Source organism: Danio rerio, chromosome 5 (genome assembly GCF_049306965.1).
Source record: "Danio rerio strain Tuebingen ecotype United States chromosome 5, GRCz12tu, whole genome shotgun sequence".
NCBI lineage: Eukaryota > Metazoa > Chordata > Actinopteri > Cypriniformes > Danionidae > Danio > Danio rerio.
The window spans coordinates 55396846-55414093 of record NC_133180.1 but is presented as its reverse complement, the minus strand read 5'-3'; the positions used below and the strand labels follow the sequence as shown (position 1 = coordinate 55414093).

Here is a 17248-nt window from a genome sequence, read left to right as displayed (position 1 = left end):
TTTCCGGCTTCTCCTTAGTTTTTTGGCGTTTCACTCTTGCGTTTGTCCCTTTCTGAAAGGATTGGATGTCTGAAGCACTTCAATGATCATGCGCACGTTATCAATATGAGATTAAGAAGACGTGCAGCAAGCTCTCTGGAGAAAGCGAAACCGCTCACACTTTTAGATGAGCTTGTAAAACAACAACAGCACATGGCAGATTTTGTCTTTCTTGGCTTGTGGCTGGTCATTAACACAAGGACAAGGTTTGTTTGAGCTCAGGTCGACCATGGCTTGTTATTATATGTGTGTTATGGTGTAATGTCTTGGCTGTGTTTTTAAAATTGGCGGTTCCTTTGTTTTCATTCTCCTGCTTCTGCGAGTGACGCTTCTCTTTAAACTAGTAGCGTTTAGCTGTTTTTTCTTTTTTTTAATAAATATCCTACTGTAAATTACAACCATTACCAATTTATAAATAGGATTATAATACGCTTAGTACAGTATAGTGGTTTAGTATATAGAATATTCTCAATAATAATTGTAAAGGAAACATATATAGGTCCTAGATGTGTTGTTTACATATGTTACTTTGGAAAGCCCAAAACTAATATTGGATTTTATAAAAATTTGTATGCGTGTAAAACAATACAATTTGCACATAAAATTATGAGAATTTACTCTGATGAAGTAGTTACTCCACTCCGTTTAGTGCGTCATTAGGGGCCTTTTACGTTATAACGAACGTGGTTCAAACGACATATTAAATAATAAGGACAAAGCAGAGGTCCCTGTGTGAATCCCAGTAAATATCTCTTGTAAAACAATTTAAAATTACTCACCAGGTTTTTTTGCTAATATTGTACTGTTGTCCATATTAAACACTGAATACATCCTGGCTTTACATTTAGTAAGCCTGCCAGTGATCATTTGTAATGCGTGTTTGTAATATTTTGTTGTGTACCAGAGAAAAACAATAAAAAAAATTTAAAAAACATACAAAGTGGCTGACAAAAAAGGAAGAGACAATAATGTATTTTAAAATAATTAAACCCTCTAAATCTATAAGGTTTCTCTACACCAGGGGTGTCCAAACTCGGTCCTGAAGGGCTTCAACACACCTGCACCAGAAGTTTCTAGTATATAAGAGCTTGATTATCTGGTTCAGGTGTATTTGATTAGGGCTGGAGCTGAACTCTGCCGGACACTGGCCCTTCAGGACCCAGTTTGGACATCCTTGCTCTACACTAAAAAATGCTGGGTTCCACACAAATCCTTTATGTTGTCCCAAGTTACCTGTTTTTGCAAATTTCAGTGGATTGAACATGTCTAGCTCCGCCTAATGGTACCTTTCTGTCATGCTTAGGTACCCTTTGGTATGGTTTGTTTTTAGGTACCTTTTGACAGTAGAAACAGCCATAAAAGTGTATACCAAACCATACCCCTCAGTGGAAAAGGGCCATAAGCTGCATTTGCATAATTTTAAGTTCAGTTCAAAAAATAATTTAACTACGCAAACATTAAACTTTTCTTTGGTTGACACTGGATGTAGAGGTCTGCATTCCCAAGCCAACCAAATATCTTGCAACGTGGATTTAATTTTTTAATATAGAACCCAGTGGCATTCGTAACTCTGGTGTAATTTGAAAAGGAGCAGGGGGTCAAACAAAAGACGATCCTGTCCCCGATGTCCTTTCAGAAAAGCATATCTGCAAGTACAAGCCAAGATTGAGGCTATCATGTCCTTCCCAGTTCCTTCCATTTGTCGCAAATTATAGTGCTTTCTGGGAAAGGCGGGATATTATCGTAGTTTCTGTTAAAGCTTTTCAACAGTAGGTTCTCCTCTCAGTAGTTTTGGCTGCTCCAGTGTATGACGGGTCATTCAAATTGGCTGTTGATGCTAGTGATGTGGGGGTGGGTGCTATGTTATTGCAGGATGGGCTTGATGGAGTTGAGCACTCAGTGTGCTACTTTTCAAAAAAAAATTCAAAAACATCAACATTTAAAGGGCACCTATGGTAAAAAAAAAAATCTACTCTTCAAGCTGTTTGGACAGACATGTGTGTAAGTACAGTGTATATGATATAAACACACCCAGTCCTTTTTTTCAATTCAACAACAAAAAAACGGTGGACCAATTGGAGAGGTTTTCAGACCGACCTCAACTTTACGTAGGAGTGTGGTCCCCCCACCCACCAATATTGATTGACAGCCTCGCGTCACGAGCATATCCGCCATTTTCAGTGTGTGAGTCAAAGCGATATCACTAAAGGAACACCCTTGCTCTATTTTTTTGATGAAAGGCTCATTGGGTTCAACACAAGATCAATATTCTCCACATTATCACTGTAATCGAATGTGTGGCGAAGCATCGGGTCAGTGGCTCGGCACGGCGTGGGTTTCTGTCAGGGTGCAAGCGGCGGAGCTTCGGGTCAGCGGCTCGGCACGGCGTGGGTTTCTGTCAGGGTGCACGCGGCGGAGCTTCGGGTCAGAGACGCGGTGCTGTTGTGTTTGCCCTGGTGGAGTGAATTCAGTGTGTGTGGTTATTAGTCTCGTTGTACATGCTCGGCACTTATACACCGAGACTATACAAAGACACAAATGATTTTGTACTCTCTGCTTGGTCTGTGTGTGACTTGTACATGTGCGGCTGAATGCTCATCCTAGCTTAGCTTCTCTCTGTCTGTCAGCCTGTCTGTTGTAAACAAAGAGCGTGGGAGCTCTTGGCTCCGCACCCTTGTTACGTTGGGCGGGAAGCTGAAACTGTGAAGCAACACGCCCCTAAAACAGCAAACTGTGTAAACGCCCCCAACATGACACTTTTAAACACATTATAATAAAAACATCTGAACTGCGTGTTGAACTGAACCTAAACTGGCACATTTAGAAGAACCATAATATTAATATTAAATCATAATAAAGGGGTAAACTATGTTCCCTTTAAAAGGGAAGCTCTGGTATTGGATTTGGTCCTCAACAATTTTGACGTTTATATTGGATCTTCATCCTATCCAATTACTATCTAAACCAGTCACGACCCTCTCATCTTCATTGATAAAATGTTACTTTGGTCTCTCGCTCATTTCTCCACGCCACCACAGTTTCTGACGGCTTAATTGTTGTGCTCTCCTTTATAATTTCCTTTTGATTATTGTTTGGGGTATAGAGTCCCAACCTGCTTTAGGTTTCATTCATTTATTTTCTTTCCAGCTTAGTCCCTTTATTAATCTAGGGTCACCAAAGCAGAATGAACCTAAACTCCACACAGAAATGCCAACTGACCCAGCCGAGGCTCGAAAAAAGCGACCTTCTTGCTGTGAGGCTAACGTGCTCCACACTGCGCTACTGTGCTGCCCCTTTATTTGCTTTTTAGATCATTTATCTGATTATGTTAATAAATAATTTAGTTGAAGCACATTGCACGTTGTTTATTTATGTTATGTTTTCTCAGGATCACGAGTCGTTCTTAAGTAGGGGTCGTAACAGCTTTACACTGGATTTATAATTTAGCCTGGCTCTGCACCAGCCTTCCCTGACTGAGAGCGCACAGTCGTGAGTTGTGGAGGATTTTCATTACTTACATATCGACCGCAAGTAGCCTCAACTTATAGGTAGGACTGTTGCCACACACTGCACAGGTGGACCAGGTCTTTCTGCTTCATGTATTTGAAGTCTTTGCAATTAGCATGTGCAAAAAAGCCATCAGACAAAACAGGTTTTTCGATGAGTGACTGAGACAAAGTGTGGATGAACTGACCTTGAAGGGCGTTTAAGTTGAAATTTCAAAAAGTAAGAAACAAAGTTTTACTTTTTTTCTTTCCGAGACACTTTTCCTATTGTGAGTGTGATAATTTAAGAAAACACATTATTGAACAATCTACATTTCTGATTGTTATCTTTTTCTTTTAGTATAGTGGCTGGTGAAAATGTAAATGTAAGATTGAGGAAACAAGATTTAAATATAGCAGGAATGGTCAGGTCTGGAAGAAAACTGTTCTAAACGAACAGCAGATGAACAAAGAGTAAATAAATAGCAGGAGCGATTAGATTCGGCATAATAACTAGTGAGAGCAAGACTGGAAAAAAAAAAAAAAAAAACAGTCCCGCACAGAATTCTAACTGGATGTGTTAAGTTACTGGATGTGTTCAGGTTGGTACACACCAAGTTGACCCCAAACAAATCACAGATGAAACCCAACTGTATTGTCGCCTCACATCTTGTTTCGTCTGGACCAAAAAGCTGCGTTTGAGCACACCAAATGGACGAAAGCTGATTTAAGATTGTGAATTCTGTGGCCGTAGGAGAATTCAGCACCCACCGAGGGCAGTATCTGTGCTCTTGTTCACAAAAGGAAACCTGACCTTCCGATGTGGTAACACTTTATATTGATGGTCCACTGGAGTATTAGTGGACCGTCTGCTTAATATCTGCTGATACTGCACCTTTAACAGACATTTAACTGACTATAAGAAACTTTGCAAGTTAATGTCAGTTTACATTAGCCCAAACCCCAACCTAACAGTTTACTTACAATCTAATGAGAATTAGTTGGCATGTAGATGCAAATGTCAATTAAATTCAACAAACGGAACATCAAAATAAAGTGTGACCTCCGATGACCCCATGCAAAAAGTAACCAAAGCAGAATTAGTACCATAATCATAGTAACTGTCACTCACTACAGAGGGATTCGCTCTTACACATATGTCTGATAATCAAGTAATTCATCTCGTTTTCCAATATTTGAAAAATGTAGCAAAATTACAGCTGGCCTCTTTGTGTTGCTTCATGACTTGAATTGTTTTCTTTCAATGCCACTTTCAAGTGTGCTGCATGACTCCTCTTGAGTGACGCTCCTGGCCGTTAGATCGCCCCTTGTGGGCTGACTGCAGTACAAGTCATAAAGCCTGCCTCCCCCATGTTAACTAATAAGACTTGTTCCAAAACCAAAAAATAAATTACACTTACAATACATTTTCAGGAAAGGATGGTTTTGGTCAATTGAGGCACTGGTTATTATGCTGATATAAGTGCAGATCTTTATTTTTGTAAACAGTATGTTTTTAGCCAGTAATTTATTGCTATAAAAACAGGGTGTGTCACCGTGATTGACAGTTGAGATTGACAGCTATTCTAAGCAGACCGTCGGAGCTTTGAGAGGAGACTGAAGTACTGGTTAAAGTTTTACCATGATTAAATGAGTTGATCAGCAGTAAACTATTCTTTTAAACATACAGAATCTGATGGATCTGATGGTTATATGTGGGCTTTTATTTGCTGATACAAACTGAACTTATCATGTCAGGGAAAACAGGTGATCATTATCTAGCAGTAATACTTTCTTATGGGTCTGAAACTGTTTTTCAGCCATTACAGATCTCCAGATTGATCTCCTGTAACGTTATTTGAACTTCATTTACAGCACATCTCTGACATTGAGTTTCTGCATGTTGTACAGTTAATATACTGAATTTGCCAGATATAATTTAAGGCATCGAATAAGCCAAATGAAAACAGAGGTAAAGAAAAAATAATAAACAATGTACAAGCAATGTTATAGCAGCTGATAGACAGCAGTTGACGTATTTATACTGCTAAGTTTGTTGTACAACTTGACAAGGATTATTTTATATAGTGCTGGGATGTGTAAATATCCTGTTGATATTCAGAAATAGTGCTGTATCTTTTGCAAATATGAACGCTTGATTTTCCCCCCTTGGCAAATAGCGGTCCATGATGTGTATATTTTAGCTCCATTTGTTTGTTAATTAAAAATAAAAAACCTTTCTAAAATGTATGTGTTGTTTATATGTATTTTTTTATATATTTTACAAACATTCTAACCCTATAACGATAATAAATAACCAAAAACCCACTATAAGAGAAACATTTTTTCACATTAGTCTAAGTCATGCTAAAGTTTATGAAAGACTATAAACTATAGTTTATTTCTGCAGTCCAACATATATTGTATTCATTAAATTATTAAAAACAGCTTACATCACACAGTTTTTTTTTTAAATTGCATATTATTACGTGTTTTTAATATAAGTGCTTATATCTATTTATGGAATAAAAGGAGCCTTTGTTATAGTGCAGATACAGGCGGTCAAATGAGAAGTTTGGGAGTTGATTTGATGTACAAGTGTTTAGTTGGAAGTTTAAATCCGTGGCTCCACTTCTGGCTCCATCATGCAGTACTGCTGCGCATGCCCAGGCTCCAATTTCAACAGTTTTTTTTGCAACAATTAGTGCCCGTCATGAAGTGTTTTGCATTCAAAGCATTCAATGGGACAAGGTGCTGTCGCGTTGTCCATATTTGGTTGTCATTGGTCACTTTACAATGCCATGCTCTGATTCATTGCTGAATAACCAGTCAAAGCATTTTCTTCAGCTAATGCCGATTTGACATGCTGAATTAGGCCAACGAGCTCCCAATGTTACCCTGACAAGGTGTACCATAGCCTTAATTACAAACATTAACTAAACTTGTAAATAAAAATAAAAATGTGTTAAAAATAAAAAACTACTCTAAAACTAAGTAAACCATGAATAAGCTGAACAAAGTAATCAGAAATTTACAGTAAACTTAAAAATAATACTGAAATAAAAACAAATTTTAAAAATGCAAAACTGTAACAGGCTCCAAGGAAAGATCTGAGCTCGTCACTTCTGTTAGAATCTACAAACAATGGGCATTTTCCATGCTTGCATCCAAATCACAGCGATTACATGATAATGAAATGAAATAATGACTCACATGACAGACTTGAGCGGCTGGCTCACCCACTTTCTCAACAGTCTCTTCCCAAATAGAGTCTGAGTGTGATCCAGAACCCAGAGCAGACTGCCTTTTACTGAACCTGTGGTCTGGCAGCACAGAAAAGTGAGCCATCATGAAGCACAAACCAGCATAAAAGATAATGGATTCATCACATGGTTAATAATACTCAAATGACTGTGTTATTCTCCAGGCGGCTTCTGACAGAGAGAATGATATCATTTCATCTATTATGTGTCCTTATATTTATTACATCATGAAACTACATAAAAGACTGTAAAGCTGAGAGGTGATGTTATGATATTATGACCTGATTTAAAGTTATATTTTTTTACAGATCCGTCACATTGTAATGGATACTGTATCGGTGTAAGCCAGGGGTTTTCAAAGTCTAAAACAGCGGGCCTCCCTTTTGACACAACTTTTGCATTGGCGCCCCCCTCCTCCCAAACACGCACACACACACACACACACACACACACACACACACACACACACACACACACACACACACACACACACACACACACACACACACACACACACACACACACACACACACACACACACACACACACACACATATATATATATATATATACACACTATATATGAAGACACAGACAGATGTCAGACTGTTAACTCACTTTTATCATCATTTGCATAAAAGTGCAATTATTTACAGAGTAATAACAAGTATTTTAATATAACGTTTTTAAAACTAGGATGATGGTTAATATGAATAGAACAGATCAAAGAACTCCTCATCCCAGTCAAAAAAGTCGAAGTTTAGCGGGTCTCATGCTGTCATTAGCCAAAATATCTTGACAAACCACACTTAAAGGTCGTGGTTCATCAGCTGTTCCTGTCCACGTAAATCCTAAACTCAAATACTGATCATCATATCGTCGTCTTTTGGGTTTAAGCCCTGAACTTGAAGGCTTTGAATCGGGGGGGTCTCAGAAACCGATCCATTGCAGGCACATGCACACATAAGGCTCAACCAGGGCTCAACCTGTGCAGTGCACATGCCCTTTTTAGTCCTGGATAGAAAGTGCCCTTCCAAAATGATCAAAAGTGCCCCCCGCGACGCGGCACACCCTCGGTCCCGCCCTTCAGTAGGCGTGCGACAACACCGCTCTTGAGCGTGCGCGCGACAACACAGCTGATCAGAACGTGCGTCACAATAAACTTAATTAAACTTAATAATTATATTTTTATTATATATTTTTCCCGCGCCTCCCCTGACATGCTCTGGCGCCCCCCAGGGGAGGCGCGCCTCACACTTTGAAAACCCCTGGTGTAAGCAAACAATGTGCCTGCCAATGTAAAACTGATGTGTAATAATCACATAAAATTCGGAAGGTCCGTTTTTTAGACAAATGGCTTATGGCGGCATTTAACCTGCCAGATACTACAGTACTGGCTAATTCAAATATATTACTCTAGTTGTTCTGTTACCATAGCAACTATACAAAACTTCCACAACAGAACAATTAAAGTACTTCACTATAGCTTGGTTTATAGGGATGTAACGATTCACCATCAGCTGGCTGAAAATTGGTTCAAATATATGATAATTCAAACCGGTTGAAATGTTGAATGCATAGCATATTTTGAACAAAAGAGGGGGCTGTGTTTACTGGTGCAAACTCGCTCAAAACCAGGTATTAGATTGTTCTTGTTCTTCTCTTTCTAAATTTAGTGTATGCATATTTTAGTAATTCGCTTATTATATCAAATATACAGTGCATCTGGAAAGTATTCATTGCGCTTCACTTTTTCCACATTTTTATTTTTATTTCATAATGACAATGTGAGAAAAGATTTTTTTAAATTGTTGCAAATTTCATCCAATCAGTAATTTTCTTTTCAGCTTATTCCCTTTTATTAGTCTGGGGTCGCCACAGCAGAATGAACCGCCAACTTATCCAGCACATGTTTTACGCAGCGGATGCCCTTCCAGCTGCAAGCCATCACTGGGAAACATCCACACACACTCATTCACACACATACACTACGGACAACTTAGCTTACCCAATTCCCATGTACCACATGTCTTTGGACTTGTAGGGGAAACTGGAGAATGTGGGACACGGGGAGAACATGCAAACTCCACACAGAAATGCCATCTTACCCAGCCGACCCCGAACCAGCGACCTTTTGCAATGAGGCAATTGTGCTAACCACTGCACCACCTGTTGCAAATCTATCAAAAATAAAAAACCTGAAAAATACATGTAGATAAGTATTCACAGCCTTTGCACAATACTTTGTTGATGAACCTTTGGCAGCAATTACAGCCCCAAGTCTTTTTGAATATGATGCCACAAGCTTGGCACACCTGTCTTTGGGAATTTTTACCCATTCCTCTTTGCAGTTCCTCTCAAGCTCTATCAGGTTGGGTGGGAAGCAACTGTGTAGAGCCATTTTCAGATCTCTCCAGAGATGTTCAATAGGATTTATTTCTGGGTTCTGGCTGGGCCGCTCAAGGACAATAACAGAGTTGTTGTGAAGCCACTTCATTGATATTTTGGTGGTGTGCTTTGGGTCATTGTCCTGGAAGATAAACCATCGTCCCGGTCTGAGGTCAAGAGCACTCTGAAGCAGGTTTTTATTCAGGATGTATCTGTGCATTGACGAGTCTTCCAGTTCCTGCTGCTGAAAAACATCAACACAGCATGAAGCTGCCATCCCCATGCTTCACTGTAGGGATGGTATTAGCCTGGTGATGAGCGTTTCCAGGTTTTCTCCAAACGTAACACCTGGCATTTAATCCAAAGATTTCAATTTTAGTCTCATCAGACCAGAGAATTTAGTTTTTTATGGTCTTAGAGTCCTTCAGATGCCTTTTGGCAAATTCCAGGTGGGGAGTGGCTTCCGTCTGGCCACTCTACCATACAGGCCTTATTGGTGGATTGCTGCACAGATGGTTGTTCTTCTGTAAGGTTTTCATCTCTCCACAGAAGGAGCTCAGACAGAGTGACCATCGGTTATTGATCACCTCCCTGACTAAGGCCCTTCTCCGCCGATCACTCAGCGTAGATGGCTGGTCAGCTTTAGAAAGAGTCCTGGTGGTTCCAAACATCTTCCACTTACGGATGATGGAGGATAGTGTGCTCATTGGAACTTTCAGAGCAGCAAAAATTCTTCCGTAACCTTCCCCAGCCTTGTGCCTCAAGACAACCCTGTCTCGGAGGTCTACAGACAGTTCCTTTGTCTTCATGCTTGGTTTTGTGCTTTGCCATGCACCGTCAATCCTGGGATCTCATATATACAGGTGTATGCCTTTTCAAATCATGTCCAATCAACAGAATTTACCATAGGTGAACTCCAATTGAGCTGCTGAAACATCTTAAGAATGATCAGTGGAAACTTAATGTACCTGAGCTCACTCTAGAGCTTCACAGCAAAGGCTGTAAATACTTATGTACATGTGATTTTTCAGGTTTTTAATTTAAATAAATTTGCAACAATTTCAAAAATTGTGTAGAATGTTGAGGAAATAAATGAATTTAACTCATTTTAGGATAAGGCTGTAACATAAAAAAATGTGGAAAAAGTGAAACATTTATGAATACTTTCCGAATGCACTGTATATATTATAATCAGTATGTTATGCCAGTGGCCAGTCCCCAGGAGCAGAGGGGGCTATTGACCACCTCTGTACACACTGCTCTCTGACTGGTTTAGAAAAGGCTTTCCTCTCCACACCAGCCATATGAGTCCCCAGTGAAAGTTTTTTCATCAGCTGAGGACATTGTAAATGTGCAAAGACCTCAGCTTATGCCAGAAAACATACAAAATCTTTAAAAAAAAAAAAAAAAGTCAAATCCCAGCACAGTCAAAGTTTTAGTTTGTTTGTATTAAAGAGCCCTCTTTAATTTGTATTGTTCATTTTTTATTTGAAATTTGTTTACATTTGTAATGTAGTTGCACACAGTCAGAGTTTTAGTTTGTTTAAAGTCAAGAGTCTTCTTTAGTTTTAATTATTCACTTTGTATTTAGATTTTGTTTTAAAATAAAAATTTTGTTATTTCAGAAAATATTTTGTTTTAATAAAAACGGGCTCTTGTTCCTCTTAATTTTGTCTTAAATCCTTTTGTAAAACAATTGCGACAAGAACGTATATCATAAGATTGGTAACACGAATTGTATCGCATCGTGAGTCAAGTGACTTGTTACACCCCTAACAGTTTAAAAATAATATTATTATACTACTTACTATAAATTACAATAGTATTGTTTTTCCATGTTGGACTCCCCCTTTAACAAAATCCAGTCAAAAGGATTTTCAAGAAAATAATGAGGGACTTGTGTCAATGTAAATCTGTCAAAGCTCAGTGTGTGATTGGACAATCTGTAAACAATACACGTGTTGTGTATATTATTGCATCATCCATGTTTTCTCCTGTTTAACTTACCTGGTTGCACAAAATCTCCAGGTTCTTCATAGTAGCAGCACTGAGCAGCATATGGTCAGGATCACTTGATAGCCGCTTAAACGAGCTGCAAAAGATTATAAAAATGCTTTACATAAGCTATTATTTCATAAACACAACTTTGAAAAAAAAATAGTCAAACAGAACAAAGTATTAGGTGGTAAAATCCTATTTCAATTAATGAGGAATGCTAATTAAAGGGATAGTTCACCAAAATTGACAATTCTGTCATCATTTACTCACTCTTTACCTGTTTCCAAATCTGTTGACTTGCTTTCTGAACAACAAAAGAAGATATTTAAACTAATATGCTGGAGGCCTGTAACCACAGACTTCAATTGTATTTTTTTTTACTGTTATGGAAGCCAACTGTTACAGGTTTCCAGCCTTCTTCAAAATATATTTCATTATCTTCAACAGAACAAAGATTTGGAACAACTTGAGGAAGAGTAAATAGTGAGTAAATTTGAATTTTTGGGGATGAACTATCCTTTTAAGGCTCATCTAGAAAGCCTGTCAGACCAAGAGCTCTGATTTTTCTTTACAGAACGTCCTTATGTAGTCTGTAATTACAGGACATTTCGGATCATTCACACATTAGGGGTGACACTCTACAAGCATTAGGATTCAGATTCAGCTTTGTTTCATGCTGCTACAGTATACTTGTATAAATAGACACCCTGGTTAATACTTCTGTGTCTTGTGGAAGTAGGTGTGAGATGTCTACTTTAGGTGAGGAGGGAAAATGAGAGTTTGTCTCCTAATAGTTTTACACTATGCCACTGCTAACAGCTTAATGTGTAATGCGTAAGAAGCAAAAGCCAAAGAGAGAAAGAGAGAGAGAGAGAGAGAGAGAGAGAGAAAGAGAGAGAGAGAGAGAGAGAGAGAGAGAGACAGAGAGAGAGAACAGTGTAGGTGTAGCAGACGCTGACTCATTCAGGAAATACACAATGAGTTAACACTCTGTTGAGTTCACTGTATTATCATCTCAATATCCATAATTATTATTACACTCCAAGCACCATTAATGCAGAAATGCAAACTAACAGAACTATTTAACAAAAGTCTTGTCGTGGTTCCCAGTTGTAAGAGCAACAAATAATAACTTGACTTCTAGTTGATCATTTGGAAAAATGACAGAAGTTAGATTTTCCCAATAATCATCTGTTGAACTGCATCAAAATCATCACAAATACTGCAGAAGACCTACTGGAACCCACATAAGATTCTTAGTCATCCAAACTCATAGAGGTCATACAAAATATAAATTCTTTTTCTTATGCACCATGAATTTATATTCTATACTGTACAATATTTCTGTTAAGTGATAAGACTTTTGTCTAGGCAAAGTCAGACCTTACTGTCCTAATGAAATAATTAAAAATCAAGGCATAATCATATTTTATTTGGGTGAAATAAGTGTAATCTAGAGGCATTTGCCTTTCATATAAGCCACTTCTGATACCAAACGATCAACTAGAAGTCAAGTTATTAATTGTTGCTCCTAAAACTTGGACAGGCGACAAGACTTTTGTCAGGTAGTGTATACACATAAATCATACAGCATTTTTTTCTGTCATGGAAAATAATCATAATTTTAATATTTTGTATCCAATGTGTGAATGAGTTCATGGGTTTCCCAGTACTGGGGTTTCAGGAGCTAATGGACTCTCAGTGCTGGGTTGCAGCCTGAAGGTCATCCGCTGCATAAAACACATGTCAGAGTAATTGGCAGTTCATTCTGCTGTGGCAAACTGTGAGACATCAGAGACTAAGACAAAATATAGTGAGTGAGTTTTTGTATCCACTTAGAATATGCTTGGATGTTTATCATCTATTTTACATGATGCAACTGTTTGTTTAAGTTATTTTCTTAATTTCTTTTTACTTCTAATCAATGAAAAACCAATGAAAACTGTTGCATTTAGTCTCCTGCATGTTACATGTGCACAAGTGCAAGCAGTAAGATGGTGATAAGCCACTGGTTTTGTCACGATCACCAGTGGTCTAGCGGTTGCAGACTTCTGGAGAACTACACATCTGTCACTGAACTGGACTACAAATACTATCATGCATCTCACACACACCAGCTCCTGATAACTGCTGATTGCTCACACACAGCTGTAAGCTCATGACAGATTAATTACCAGAACTATTTATGCATCTCACTCACACATAGACTTTGCTGAGTCTTGTTTTTCTGTAACACCATGAGGCGTTTCTTTGTCTAGTCCTTCCATGTTTTAATCCTTGCCTTGTTTTACTTTTGATTTTGATACTTTGTCACCTGTATTGACCTCTTTGCCTGTGACTTTGACTACGCTTCGGGATTACCCCTATGATACTCTTTGTACCCGTTGACCGTTGCTTGCCTGACCATTCTCTGTTAATAAACTGCACGTGGAGTGGACACTCAACTCTGTTGTCCAGCATGTCATTAAACAATGGTTTAAAAATATTTGCATCAAACTGTAAATTGGAAGCTTGGAGATTAGATCTTAAGGAGGATATTTCTACAGAGGACTGGATGAAGACATGTAAGGAAGCTCAGTCACTAAGAATGAACACTCGTCTGAAACTGGTACAATATAAATGGTTGATGAGGATTTACATAACTCCAGTTTTATTGCATAAATATAATGAAAATATTTCAGATACTTGCTTGAGGTGCAGGGACCATAAAGGAACATTGTATCACTGTATATGGACATGAAAAGGAACACAGAACTTTTGGAAAGGAGTGAAAGAAATTATAAAAAATATTCTTGAGGTTAATAAACCAATGTCAACTTTAATTTTTTTTTTTATTTCACTTACATCCCAAGGAGTTCAAGTTAAAAAAGACGGAGCATATATTTATGAATATATGTATTCTAAAAGCGAAACGACTTATTTCTTTAAATTGGAAAAGTATATGTGCATCAACTATAGGCTGTTGGTTGAAAGAGATGGTAACAAACAAGACAATGGAAAAACTAACTTACATGATAAGAAATTAATACATAATTTTTGATAGAGTTTGGAGGCCTTTTATGCTTTTTTTAAAGATGGTGGATTTGAAATTGTTTACAGGAAGATTAGTAACAGAGATGATATTGTATTCTGATGTAAAATACTGCGAACCCTTTTGTTTTGTTTGTTCATTTGTTGGTTTATGTTAAATCTGACACATGGAAATGTCTATGTATATGTTAAAATATAATAAAAAGCAATTGGGGAAAAAAAACACTTGAATGTGTGATATGGTCAAACCCTGTTTCTTTAAAGGCATAGTTGAACCAAAAATAAGAAAGGTCATCCAAAATGTATTTGACTTTCTATTAAGAAGCACATTAGAGAAGACTTTAGCTATATCTGTGGTCCTTGGCCATTCAAATAATGGTAGTCCATGGTTACTGTTTTTTATTAAAAAAATAAACATTTTAGGTACTTAATTAAGTCATAGCCATGGTTCCTGGCCATCCACTGATGGCTTGTGAAGTAAAATGATCAGTCTATGAAGGAAAACAAACATTATTTACAGTATTATTACAATTAATTCATAGCCTGGGTAAACAGTTCTCGATACACGAAATGGTGGTGAGCGCGATCTTCTGGTCACTTGATGACGTATGTATACAAGCATGCACTCAGATGCACGTTAGTTTATCGCAAGGAGTGTAATTTATAGCAGATGCTTCATCTTAGACCATTACAGGTAAGAATTATAAAAAAATTTACACCCTTGCTTCCATCACAAGGACTGCTTACTAAGGTTATGGATTAAACTATGGATTATAGAATTGTAAATTATGTTCAAGTTCTTGCACCTGCATAAGACCTCAGTATATCAATTAGGAATCACAGGAAATGATTTGGACTTGTCTGTATTGCTGCTTCTGAAACTCGAGTAGGCCTACATGACCCCTACAAAATGCATTCTATGTAGTATGAACATGAATAGTTTGAATGGAATTTGGTGCGTAATCTATTCACCATTTGTAACTATCACATGATGAACTTCACTCCCAATCATGAGCTCTCTTGCGTGGCATCATATGATAATGTAGTTGCCATTGGATGCACACTACAAAATCTCACTAAAAGTAGTATGTCATCCGGGTACTCCTCATCTTCTGTTTTTCGGATACTATGAATTCAGACACACTACTCTGCTCACATACTATATAGTAGGGAGGTATGAGATTTCAGACGCAGCAAATGTGTTTATTTTTAATCCCAAATGAGTGACCATCCAGTGCCAATAGTCTCCTGTGTAGTGTGCCAACATATATTGCAAAAAAATATGTGGGCATCCCAAGTTCAAATGCTTATTCTTAGACCATTCCTAGTTCCATCCCTCTCTCTCTCTCTCTTTCAATGTTTGGTCACACTTTATTTTGATGGTCCGTTTGTTGAATTTAACATACATTGTATCTATGCGCCAACTAATTTTCATTGGATTCGAAGTAGACTGTTAGGTTGGTTAGGGTTAGAGTTGGGGTTAGGGTTAATGTAAGTTGACATGAACTTGCAAAGTTTCTAGTCAGTTAAATGTCTGTTGAAGGAGCAGTATCAGCAGTTATTAAGCAGACAGTCTACTAATACTCAAATGGACCATGAAAATAAAGTGTTACTCTGTTTCTTTCTGTCAATAAATACTGTTCTGTCATAAATCAAAAAAAAAAAACACACACAAAGAGTGACCATTGACTTGAATTATATGAATCACTATGGACCATGGAATAAGTTAAAAATCTTAAGAAACAAAAGTCACCATCTTCAATGGCCTAAGGATGAGTAAATTATCTGTAAAAGTTACATTTTTGGGTGAACAATCAAAAGCTTGGCATTATAAGGTGTAAGGTGCATTACCTGGAACACAGTAAAATCTTCTCTAACTTAAACTCAGTCAGATATTGGATCACAGGACCAAGACAGCAGATAATTGGGCTCTCCAGACCCATGCAAATAGAGTAGGAACCTATTTAGAAAGACAAATAAAAGCAATAATGTATTCACTACATTGATCAATTGTACTGACAAATCTGCTTTGTGTTTTTAGCAAAAATGGTCTGGAGCAATATTTTTTTCTATTTTTTTTGGAAACCATAAATTCACACTGTGATAAACTGTCAAACCTTTATAAAATACCATTACAACTCTATTCTTACCAAGAAAATTGTTGATTGTCACATCAGTACATTTTAAAATAGACTTGATATTTCAGTACAAGTGTTTTCCTAAGCCCCTATTTCCAGGAAAATGACAGATGGCGATTTAAGACAATGATTAAGCTAAAGACTTGTTGCTTGTCCTCATTTTTTAATCAAGCGTATTAAAAACACAAAGCGCATCAACAACACACATCAGCACTTCAGTGATTGTGGTGGAAGTCTGTTGTGTGGCATTAATGGTTTCTGAACAAGAAAAATAGGATATTAAGTCCCAGTCTTCACAGGAAAAGCCACCAACCCTTTGTCCTAAACATGTCCAGCCTAAAGGACAACAGGCATTGATCTACAACCCTTTCTGCCCACAGGCAATGATTTTTCAATTAAACACACTGACCTCACATCTGTTTGGGCAGACATCTCTATCCAAAAGACCAGCCGATGATTCACCATGACTGGAGGTCAGGCATCAAAAGACAGACAGGAGACAAAGATAAAGCTATTTACCCTTTTCATGATTTCTTGCAGCTGAATGAGGGCCGCCTCTGTAGAAGTCTTTGATTATGCTCAGTGCAGTTGGGTATTCAAACATGGCGCTTTCTCGTTTCTCAATGCGAATTCTGTCATCTGCTTGGACACTACAAGAGCAGAGGAAAAAGGAGGAGGTTAACATAAGACTACAGAAAACTATATCAGGTAAACTTCTGGATGAACAACAGATGTAGCATTACATATGGTAGATTTTGTGTACTCTATGACAAAAAAAATTAAAACAGGTGCTTTCGTACCAGGTAGTTATAGGAACTAGTCAAGCAAGGGTTCCTCTTGACCACAGGCATCAAAGCCAGTTCCTGGAGGGCCACATCTCTGCACAGTTTAGCTTTAACGCTAATTA

At 37.9% G+C, this 17248-nt stretch overlaps 1 protein-coding gene across 11 annotated transcripts in view; it reads right to left on the bottom strand.

Annotated features, from left to right (window-relative positions):
• Positions 1-17248, bottom strand: part of msh3 (mutS homolog 3 (E. coli)) — a 190725-nt gene that overhangs the window by 114874 nt on the left and 58603 nt on the right. For all 11 annotated transcript variants that reach the window (XM_009301782.4, XM_073950743.1, XM_073950742.1 and 8 more), the window contains exons 9-12: positions 16861-16991; positions 16055-16163; positions 11183-11267; positions 6738-6847 (exon numbers count right to left, since the gene is read on the bottom strand). In XM_009301782.4, the coding sequence (XP_009300057.1) occupies positions 6738-6847; positions 11183-11267; positions 16055-16163; positions 16861-16991 (435 nt within the window). The remainder of the gene's footprint in view (positions 1-6737; positions 6848-11182; positions 11268-16054; positions 16164-16860; positions 16992-17248) is intronic.